At 55.5% G+C, this 10,113-nt stretch overlaps 1 protein-coding gene across 2 annotated transcripts in view; it reads right to left on the reverse strand.

Annotated features, from left to right (window-relative positions):
* NR5A2 (nuclear receptor subfamily 5 group A member 2) overlaps positions 1 to 10,113 on the reverse strand; it is a 98,326-nt gene that overhangs the window by 81,141 nt on the left and 7,072 nt on the right. For both annotated transcript variants that reach the window (XM_074832721.1, XM_074832722.1), the window contains 3 exons: positions 5,589 to 5,726; positions 2,985 to 3,103; positions 1,553 to 1,694 (listed from right to left, as the gene is read on the reverse strand). In XM_074832721.1, coding sequence (XP_074688822.1) covers positions 1,553 to 1,694; positions 2,985 to 3,103; positions 5,589 to 5,726 — 399 coding nt within the window. The remainder of the gene's footprint in view (positions 1 to 1,552; positions 1,695 to 2,984; positions 3,104 to 5,588; positions 5,727 to 10,113) is intronic.

The raw sequence follows: 10,113 nt of genomic DNA on the forward strand, positions 1-10,113 counted from the left end.
AAGGAAAAGAAGTTGTATGGATGTGTGGATAAGGAAACTAAAGTACATTTTCTAGAGTATATTTAAAAATACAGGCACTGTGCTTAAATTTGTAGTAGAAATACTGCTACTAATATTGCTGTTGCACGTTGATTTTCAGCAAAATGCAGGAAATTAAAATAATTTCATCACCATGCTGGTAAATGTAATTAACTTTAACTCTGCATACATAGTATCCTTCCAGGTACTCCACAATTAAAAACTGTGAGCCAAACTGGATTAGCAAATGCTTTTGTATAACTCCTACAGAAATTAAGGTGAACTGCATGTAATCACAGAAGACAAAATCTGGTCCTGTATCATTGCCAGCAATTGAAAGGAGTTGAATGTAGGAGCAGATAAATGTATTTTATCCTTATTCTTAATATCAACAATGAAAAGGATTCCAAATGTCCTGTTATTGTACTATCTGAATTTGGAAGAACATGAAGTGATTCAGGATGTTTAGTGCAGTGTGTCAGTGCTAGCTCAGACTTGTGGGCAAATAGAATAGTATTGAATTCATCAAACTGCAGAGGGCTGATTTTTCTGTTCATCTTCAGTTATATCAACAGCTTTCCTTTGCCAAACTCGGGTGATTGGGTCTTATTCTTTACGGTTCCCTTAATGGTTTTTTTTTTTTTCCCCTCCTTGGCCTGGTGGTTAAGTGTCTAGGGTAAATGCCATTTCAGTCCAGTTGTAAGAATAAGGAATTTAGGAGCTTGTCTTTGGTCAAGCGGAATTGTCATTTGCTATGAAATCTGAATTTTAATATTTTATATATCAAAGTTGGAATGAACTGTGTAAGATTCTCAAATCTGAGTCTGATAATTTTGCATTCAGCTATCTCAATGGGTATTGTAAGATTTTCATTGTTCTCTGTACATGAGAAATTGAAATGAAGTCAAAAAGTATGCTTCAAAATGCCTTATTCTCTTTCATTTGTAACAGTATATCAGGTGTAGCATCACAAAAATATAGGACACAACTTTAGAGATTATTTGGTTCCTTAATCCCAAAGGCAAGTTGGTGTGAGGAAACCCCTTATTTTATCTCTTTCTCTGTTTTCTGCTTTATTGTCAGAAGACTATATACAAAAAAACCCCCAACCTTAGGTAAAACATAAAGAAAATCAGATCACTCTCCATAGCAAGGACTAATTTTTTTCTAATCTGGACATTTCTTATGTATGTTATGTTTAATCTAAAGTAAGTCCTTTTAAAAAGCTGCAAAACTACTCTATCTGGATCCATTCATTCACAACCTCTAAAATAGTGGAATATTATATACATACATGAAAAAATGGATTATGGAATTGACTAGTTGTTAGTGATTTAACATTTACTCATTAGATTTTTTTAATAAAGCAACGATTTCATTGAGTATATAAAGTCACCTTTTACTATAATTTCAAAACCACAATAAATATGTAGCTTTTTTTAATAAAATGGCATGTAATAGCATATGTAATCCTATTAATTTCAAAATTAATCTATAGTAGAGTTGACAATATCAGCAAGACTGTAGCTCTTACCTTCCAATTTCATTCCAACACTTAGACACTTTTGAAATCGACAGTAAGGGCATCGTTTTCTCTGTGTTTTGTCAATCTGGCAATTCTGGTTTTCTATACATGTGTACCTTTTGTTATTCTGGACTGTTCGTTTAAAGAATCCCTGTATGATAGATACAAAAGTTAGCCTCTTTTGCTTGAATAGTGTTTCAGCATTTTATTTTATGGAAATCATTATAACATATTTTTTCAGACACCACTCAAGCACTTACGAAGTTGCACAGTTTATTTTAAATTATAGTGAGATGTACCCAGCAGAAAACCACCAGACTCCAGAGGAGGTTTTCTTGTGCTAGTGCTATGTTTTATAGACTTATGTCAAAGCTTGGTACGACTGGCCGTAGTCTCCTGTGCCCCTAACAGTAGTAGCAGAAATAGTGAGGCTGACCAGTTCCTTTTGTATTCTTTAATCATCGCAAAATTATTAAAGTATTCCTTTTAAAGTAGTTTTACATGAAATAAACAGGGACACTGTTGCAAAGATAACAGAAATACAGAGTACCTCTGACTACTGTACATCCCAGGGGTGCATGCTAGAGGTATAACAAGTGCTTGTTGTTCATTGATTATTTGTTTGTTCATTGATTATTTTTAAATTAAAATATAATGTGCTAAATTAATTTTTCCATGCAACTAAGTATTTTAAATTGCATTGTTCTGGCAAAGGAGTTTCCTTTACAGTTCATTACTTAAAGAACTTTAAAAGATGTTTACATGACAAATTTGACATGTCATAAATTCATAAGTATTTAAACCCTTTTAGTATAATAGAACCACACAGATACATTTATCTTCCAATATGATAAGTTGCATTTACAAATATTTTTATTCTCAAAATTAATGAATCATTTAAAATCATACATTAGTTACTCGACTTTGTGTGTTGAGTGAGCTCTGACAGTTATAGTTTGTATGCAAAAAGTGCACTGTTATCATAGACACAGAAATGTACATTGTAATATTGAAGGATGAAAAAATCTTAAAGCTGCATTAGATTTTACAAAGCTGATCTGTATGGAGGATACTTTTCCTACTTTATCCTCCAGAAACAGAAATACTCTGAATGTATATAAATCAACTAAAATCAACATTTAGGACAGTTAGGAATGAAAGTTGTTCTAGAACTACATCACTTCACAACAGCAAAATACTTAAAAGCAACGATAAAACTACAATGCAAAACAGTCTAAGTTGTTCCCATTTGCGCAGATGAGATCTCTCATTCTAAATCCTAAAGCTTTTGGTGGTTAATTTGTTACATGAGTGTAATGAGAAACATATCAGAAAAAAGCCAAAATATTTCACATTTTGTTTTCTTTAATTATCTTTTTTTGCTTATATCTGAAACTTTTTTTGCTGTACTTGTGTTAGTATGAAGTAATTAGTACAGAACCTTGCAGCTTTCACAAGTGAGAAGTCCATAATGGTACCCAGACACTTTATCTCCACAGACTGGACACAGTTCCTCAAGGTCTTCATCATAAGAGTAATTCACCATTTTAAACTGAGACACTGGGGAAAGGAGAAATAGCACATTCAATTAGAATTGACATTAAGAACCCACATTTTCTGCAACTGTTCTTATCTAAAGAGAAAGCTCACTTAAACACGCATACCATTGCAAGTTGGGGGAAAAAAAGTTTTATTTTCAAAAACACAGCTTGCATTGAGACATGCAACTTTTCATCAACAGCAAATCTGCACGATCCTTAGCAAGCGGAGCAAACTCCCTTGGCTCCTCAGTTTTGTATTCCAAATATAAATATTTCCATAGTGCCCTTAACCTAGTCCTTCGTTTATGGAATCACAAACTAAATCAGCTCTTTTAAATCCAAAAACTATCAGGGGCAAGCTTTAAAAAAGCACAATGAAAAGATTAAGTGTCACTTGTGTATTTAAAGTAACTCAGTTCTTTTCCCTTAAAGTTTTCTTTCAACATCAGCTTGCAACTGTTTACTCAGCCTAAACTTGTATCTTACAGACCCAGCACTTCTGCGCCGCGTTAAATGCAAGTTACTCACTTGCAAAACCAGCTTAAAACAAGGTCCTCCGCGCCCCTCAAACCCGCTGTCTCGGGGTGCCGGCTCCGCGCCCTGCCCCAGCCCCCGCGGTGAGCGCCGCATGCCCCGCGCCCCCGGGCTTCGCAGCCAGCGGCCACGGGGGAGACGCTTTTCGGCCCCCGTCGGCGCGGCTCGCCGCGGGTGGGCAGGGGGCTAGCGGGCCGGGACCGCCGTCCTCGGGGGCTGGGTCGGGGCCTGCCCAGCCGGCGCCCCCCGGTACCGGGGCGGGCGGGAAACCTGCCCGCCGGTGTCGCCCGAAGTTTCTGCCGCTCGGGGAAAAGGCGGGGAGGAGCCGGCCCTCAGGAGAGGACGAGGGGGGTAATACAAGCTGCGTGAAGGCACGGAGCGCGGTCACTCGAGCCGGGCTCCCCCACAAAGAGCCCAGCCAGCCGCTCCGGTTATTCCCAAAAAGAAACCTCCACCGCACACCGCGGGGCCGCTTTCCTTCCCCTTCCCTCCTGCCAAACCTCCGACCTGCTCGGCGAGCGCGGCGGCAGCGGAGGGCTCCTGAGCGAGGCGGGAGGCGCCGGGCACGGCAGCGGCACCGCTTAGGGTGTCGCCTCTTTGGCGGTAACCCCGCGGCTGCCACAGTTCGGGGGTACCGGGCCGGTGGGAGTGCGCCCCAAGCCCCCGGAGCGGTGGCCGGGCTGAAGGTGCGGGAGCTGCGCGCCCGTCCGCCGGGGCAAGGGGGGCTGCGCCCTGGCGCTCGGGGAGCCGCCGGGGAGCATTAACCCGCCAGCACGCACCCGGGAGAGCGTGTCCCGGAGCCACCTCGGCACGGCCGGGGCTCGCCGCCTGCCAGTGGCGTGGGGCGCACACGGGCGGCCGCAGGCGGAGGAGGGCCCGGCCCTCCCCTCTGCTCCCGCGGCCGCGGCTCCAGGGCCCGGCGCTGGGACGAAGTTCCCCTTCCTCGCAGGAAAATCCAAGTGGGAAAGCAGGGGGTTTTCCGAGCGCCGTGCCCTGACACGGAGCCTCCTCCGCGGGCGAGGAAAGGGGCGGGCGGGCCGCCCCTGGCACCCTCCGAGGCCCCCGGCATCCTCCCCCCCCCCCCCCCCCGCCCCTGCTTCCCAGCAGGCTCCCGGGAGGAGAGGGGATAATTCCGAAAGAGCAGCGGGAACGGGAGTTTCTGCCCCGGGAGCGGCGCGGGGCAGGGCAGGGTAGGGCGGCCAGTGCCCGCGCACCGCGCTGCCGGCTCCAAGGCAGGGAGCCGCTCCCCCCGCGGCCGCCCTCGGACGGGGTCTCCGCCGGCTCCCCCCGCGCAGCGCTCCGGCCCGCCGTGGGGCACCGGCAACGGCCCCGTCCCGCCCCACAGAGGCATTTCCAGCGCCACCCTAGATCGGGCATCCCGCTGCCTTCGCGGGTGCCCCGCAAGGGCACAAACCCGCCGCGGCGTCGGGGCTCTCCGCTGCGAAGTTTCGAAGCGCCGGCGCTGCCACCTGCGCTGCGCCTCGGGCGCCGCACCCGCGGGGCAGAGCCCTCGGGGCCCCGTTTCGGGACGGTGTGTGGCACACGGGGTGCTCGGGGGGACTTCCCGCCTAACTCCTCCTGCCATAAACTTCGAGTCAGTTTCGCGCGGACTGGGGCCGAGACCCAGCGGCCCCCCCCCACGATCTGCAGCGGGCCCGGTGTCCCCGAGCAGTGACCGGCGGGGCGTCAGCGCCCCGGGGAAGGGTCCCGCCGGCCAGATGCGTGACGGTTCCCCAGCCGCGGTTGCCCTCCTGGCCGGGGCCTTGCCGTCGCCTCGGCACCAGTGCCCGTCCGAGCCACGCTGGAAGTTGGCCCGCGAAGGCAGGGGCTCGGCGGGGGAGCTCGCAGGTAGCAACCGTAAACTTTTTTGGCAGGACGAAGGGGAGGTTTGCCGAGAGGCCGGGGGGGGGGGGGGGGGGGGGGGGCGCGAGAGTGCGCGGTGGGGGAGAGCCGTGCTTTTCCCCCCTTACCTTGCATGTTTTCCGGCATCTGCCCCTGTTCCCCATTCGACCGGGCGAGTCCCAGGGCCTCCGTCTCCACTTTGGGCAGCATGACAAGGCGGCTGCGGGCCGGGCTGGGGGCTCCGTGTCCGTCCGCGACACCAGCACCTGGACACGGCAGCACAGATTTAGCTGGAGCAAGGGGCGCTCGGCGGCCGCTGGCTCTTCCTCCTCCTCCTCCTCCTCTTCCCTCCCTCTGCTCCACGCCAGCCCTTGCCCTGCTGCAGCGGGAGCAACGAGCGGCCCCGGCCGCCTAGAAGCGCCGCCGGGTGCCCGCGGCTGGGGGAGCCGCGGAGCGGTAGTCGGGCTGCAGGCCGCGGGGGCGGAGAGGAGAGGAGGAGGAGGAAGACCGGCGGGTGCCGGGGAGGAAGGAGGAACCCCGGGAGCCCACAGCAGCTCCGCCCGGGGCTCAGCGCGGCGGCAGCCCGGCGCCCCGATCCATGCGGAGCGGCACAGTGCACAGGAGCGCTCTGCCGCCACTGGTGCTGCTGGACAGGGTTCCCACCCCCGTCCTCCTCCTCCCTTCCTCCTCCTCCCTCCTCCTCCTCCTCCTCCTCCTCCTCCCCCTCTTTCCCCCGCTACAAGTGCGGAGGTGCCGAGTCGGGACCTCTAGCCCCGGGCCCGCGGGGAGGCGCTCCCGGAGCCCGGGGGCTGCAGGGCGCGGGGGGCTCCGGCGAAGGGGGGTCCCGACACCGCCCTTGCAGCCAATAAGGCAGAGGCGGGATGAGCAACACCCCCCGCGCACACACAGACACACACACACACACCACACACACGCACGCACGCACAGGGGCGCACACACTTGCTCAGCGCAAGTGAGTTAAACGGGGCTGCGGGGCGGGGACCTGGGCTGCAGCCACCCCTCCCCGCCCCAGCGGAGCCCGACGGGCCACTGGCCCCACCGAACCGGGCTGCGCCTGCCCCCCTCCCGCGGTGCGCCTCCTTGCCGGCGGGCAGCCCGGCTCCAGCTCCCTTGGGGCCGGCGGGGCAAATCACCCCCCCACCCCCCCTCCCGGCCCGCTGCGGGACCCCCGGCCCTCGCCTTCCCTCCGGGCGGGCAGGGGTGGGCAGTGGCACCCCCTGCGCTTGGAGACTCCCAGCCCTTGCAGCCACCTTGCTGCCGCGCAGCCCTGGAGCCTGGGAATAGCGGGCGGGAGCCGCGCTTGAGCTCGCTGTACCTATTCTGGCTTTTCGGGTCTCCCGCCCCTAAACTTCTTGTGAAATCTGTCGGTGCCAGTTGCACCGTTTGCACAAAAGCCAATGCCCCGGCAGAGCCACCGCTTGAGCAAGAGCCTCCCGTCCCCGGCTCACGGGGAGGCAAGCGGCACTCGTTTCCAAGTTGTCCCGAAGAACTCGTTTCCCGCAAGCGGGTGCCTCAGCGGCGAGAGCCGGGCGGGGCGGGGGGCCCGGGGACGGCGGGCCGGGGCCGGGCCGGGGCCGGGGCTCTGCCCACCCCCCGCTGCTCTTCCCGCCCCTCCCACGCCGGGAGAGCCCGGGGGGCTCCGGACCGCTCCCACCGCGGCGCGTAGGTTTGGCGGTGAGGGATGAGCGGTGTTTGCACCTTTGAAAGCATCCGAGCCCCCCGCCCCAGCGCTCGGCTGCCCGTACTCCTCTGGCACTTTAACCTCCGTTGTGTGTATTAAGAGCTGAAAATATTTGGCGGTGAAAGTTGCTTCCGATGGAAAGTGAGGCGCGGACCTGTCTCCAGCGCAGGGTAGAGCATTTCCCATCGGCTGGGAGAGAGTTTGTGAAAACTGACCCTGGCTGTAACTTACTAAATACTTGCGACGGTCGCAAGGTGCCCAGCGGTGGGACAAGCCCTCCTCGTGCAGAGAGCGGGCTCGGCTGCGCTCTTTCCTGGGCAGGTTAAACTTTTCGCATCCAGTAACTGGACCTTTGCTAAATTCAGCGCAGATCCCGAGCCAACCCAACACCAGCACCACTGGGGCAGAAAATGTCTCTTTCTTTCCTTCCTTGTGCAGGGTTTGACATTTTGGGGATGGACCCGAGGCGCAGAGAGGCTCCGACCTCTCGGGTTCCCGCCATTCTCGCCTTTTCCCCATTCCCCTTCGGGAGGGAGGGCGAGCAGGCGCGCTTGTGATTTATATCAGCACGTTATTTCTCAAGTTATAATTTCCCAGTTTAGCGGTTCGCCTGCGACTAAGTCGCAGCAGGGCAGCATGGCCAGCTGCGGGAGCGACTAAGGCGAGGTGGCGGGAAACCGTCCGGAGGGAATGCCCTCCTTTCCAGGCAGACGTAGCTCGGGCTGAGACCCCGCCTCGGCCCTTGGAAGTTGTTCCCAGAGACATTAATTACTAACAACCCCTCTCGCAGGGGCCGCCGCGCAGCATCTCCCTGCGCTCCGCCCGGGCGGCTCAGCCCCGGCGGCTCCCGCAGCGCAGCGGCGGCTCCGCTCCGCTCCCCGGGCGCCCGCCGGGAGGGGGTCGGAGCTGCGGGCCGGGGTCCCCGCGGCGCGGCGCGGCGGGGGCCGCGGCCCTCCGGCCTTGCGAGCCTGCAGCCGGGCCGCTTCAGCCTGCTGCTGGCCCGACGGGTGGCCACAGGAGCCCGGGGGCGGCTCGCAGAGGAGCTTCGCCTCCTCGCAGCCCTTCCCCGCGGGAGAACCGTGGTCAGAGCACAGCTCCGGCTGCCTTTACAGCACCCCGTGGGAAGCCTCATGCACATCGGCAGGACAGCGCCGGGCCTGGCTCCCGCAGCCCGCTGGGCTCCGTCGGGGAAAGAGCCGGTGCCTTCCCTCCCGCCGGCCGCCGGGTGGGACACGCCGCTTGGCGACGCCCCGCCGGGGCGCTCCGTGCCGCCGCTCTCGTTATTGCTGCTCCGGGAAAGGGATCCGCGTTTTAGGAGAAAGCCGGGCAAGAAAACCCCGCGTCCGGCCAGGGCGGGCGAAACCGGCCCGGGCGCAGCCGGGGCCAGGCGGGCTGCGGCCCCCGCGGGCAGTCCCGCCGAAGCGGCTGCCTGTCCCCGCCGGCGGCTGCCCCGGGCCGGGCCGGCTCGCCCCGACCGACTCCCTCCCTCGGGCACGGCCCTAGCACCCACCGGCCCCCCCAGCTCTTCCCTCCTACTTTTGGGCTTAATGTCATTCCGCCGGGGAAGGGTTTGGAGCGAGTTCAAACTGTACATCGCAAAGCCACTCCGCGAGCTATCGCTATGGATGGAAATACTTTGGAGTGGTTATTACACATCCACATTTCTCCGAAGTAACAGTTTAGGGCAGTACATATTATAAATGATACCTGGTCCCTTGTGGCTACATTTAATTTAACATGGAGTTCTAGCTCTCACGATTGCCTTGAGCAACCTTAATTACCCTTTCTTCTAATCTCTTCTCCATCCATTCCTTACTAAGTTCTCCAAACTTTTTTTTTTTAAATGTGATTTCTCTCCTGAGTTTGCCTGCCTTGTTCTGACTTTGCCTGAAGGTCTTGATTGACGCGTGTAATTATAATTATAAAAGATGATGGCTCAGGGAGCCTCCAGCAGCCTTGATTAGTACGAGGAGCAAGACCTGGAATATTTTATACCTCCCTATTTAAATGTATGTACATTTACATTAAAAAAACACGGTCTAATTTTAAATAATCTGAGGCTTCTTGCACTTCTTTGTTTTCAGGGTAGAGAGTTCCGTGTGGTGATATTTCAAGGAAAACTCCCATTTCTTACAGCTTCAAAGAGGCCACAGAACCTGCGTAACTTTCAAAGCATTTTTTTCCCTAAGCAGGGACATTTCAACTTCGAGGGTCTGCTCGATGAACGACAAATAGCACACTCCCTTCTAGCTTGTGTCGGAAAGCGTCGGAGGTTTGTCCTCCCAGCAAACTAGCGAAAGAGAACTGGGGGGGGGGAAGTTCAAGGCAAAACTTCGCAGAAGCAAGTGAAAGAAAGAAATAAACGGAGGACTGAAACTTTTCTGCTTGGAAATCTAAATCCAAAGCCGATCAAAAAGACTTAGAGGAAAGTATTTAAGAAGAGAAGTCCGCATGCTGTCCCCTTTCCTCTCCCGCTGAGCCTTCCCGTTGGCCGCCCTGAGCCCCAGAGCCGCGCGGAGCTTCCGCCAGGCGCGGGGCGAGAGGGCACCGCCCCGCGCACCAAGCGGCCCGGCCCCGGGCACGGAGCGGCACAGCCCCGGGCACAGGCTGGAACAGCCCGGGCACGGGACGGCACAGCCCCGGGCACAGGCTGGAACAGCCCCGGGCACGGAGCGGCACAGCCCCCGGGCACAGGCTGGAACAGCCCCGGGCACGGAACGGCACAGCCCCGGGCACAGGCTGGAACAGCCCCGGGCACGGAACGGCACAGCCCCGGGCACAGGCTGGAACAGCCCCGGGCACGGAACGGCACAGCCCCGGGCACAGGCTGGAACAGCCCCGGGCACGGAGCGGGGCGGCCCCGGGAAATGCCCCGCAGGAGGCAGCGTGTGGCAGTGCGGCAGGCGCTGGACGCCGCTGCAGCTGGGAAAGTTTATAACGCGAGTTTGCTA

The sequence above is a fragment of the Strix aluco genome, chromosome 8 (assembly GCF_031877795.1).
Source record: "Strix aluco isolate bStrAlu1 chromosome 8, bStrAlu1.hap1, whole genome shotgun sequence".
Classification (NCBI taxonomy): Eukaryota; Metazoa; Chordata; class Aves; order Strigiformes; family Strigidae; genus Strix; species Strix aluco.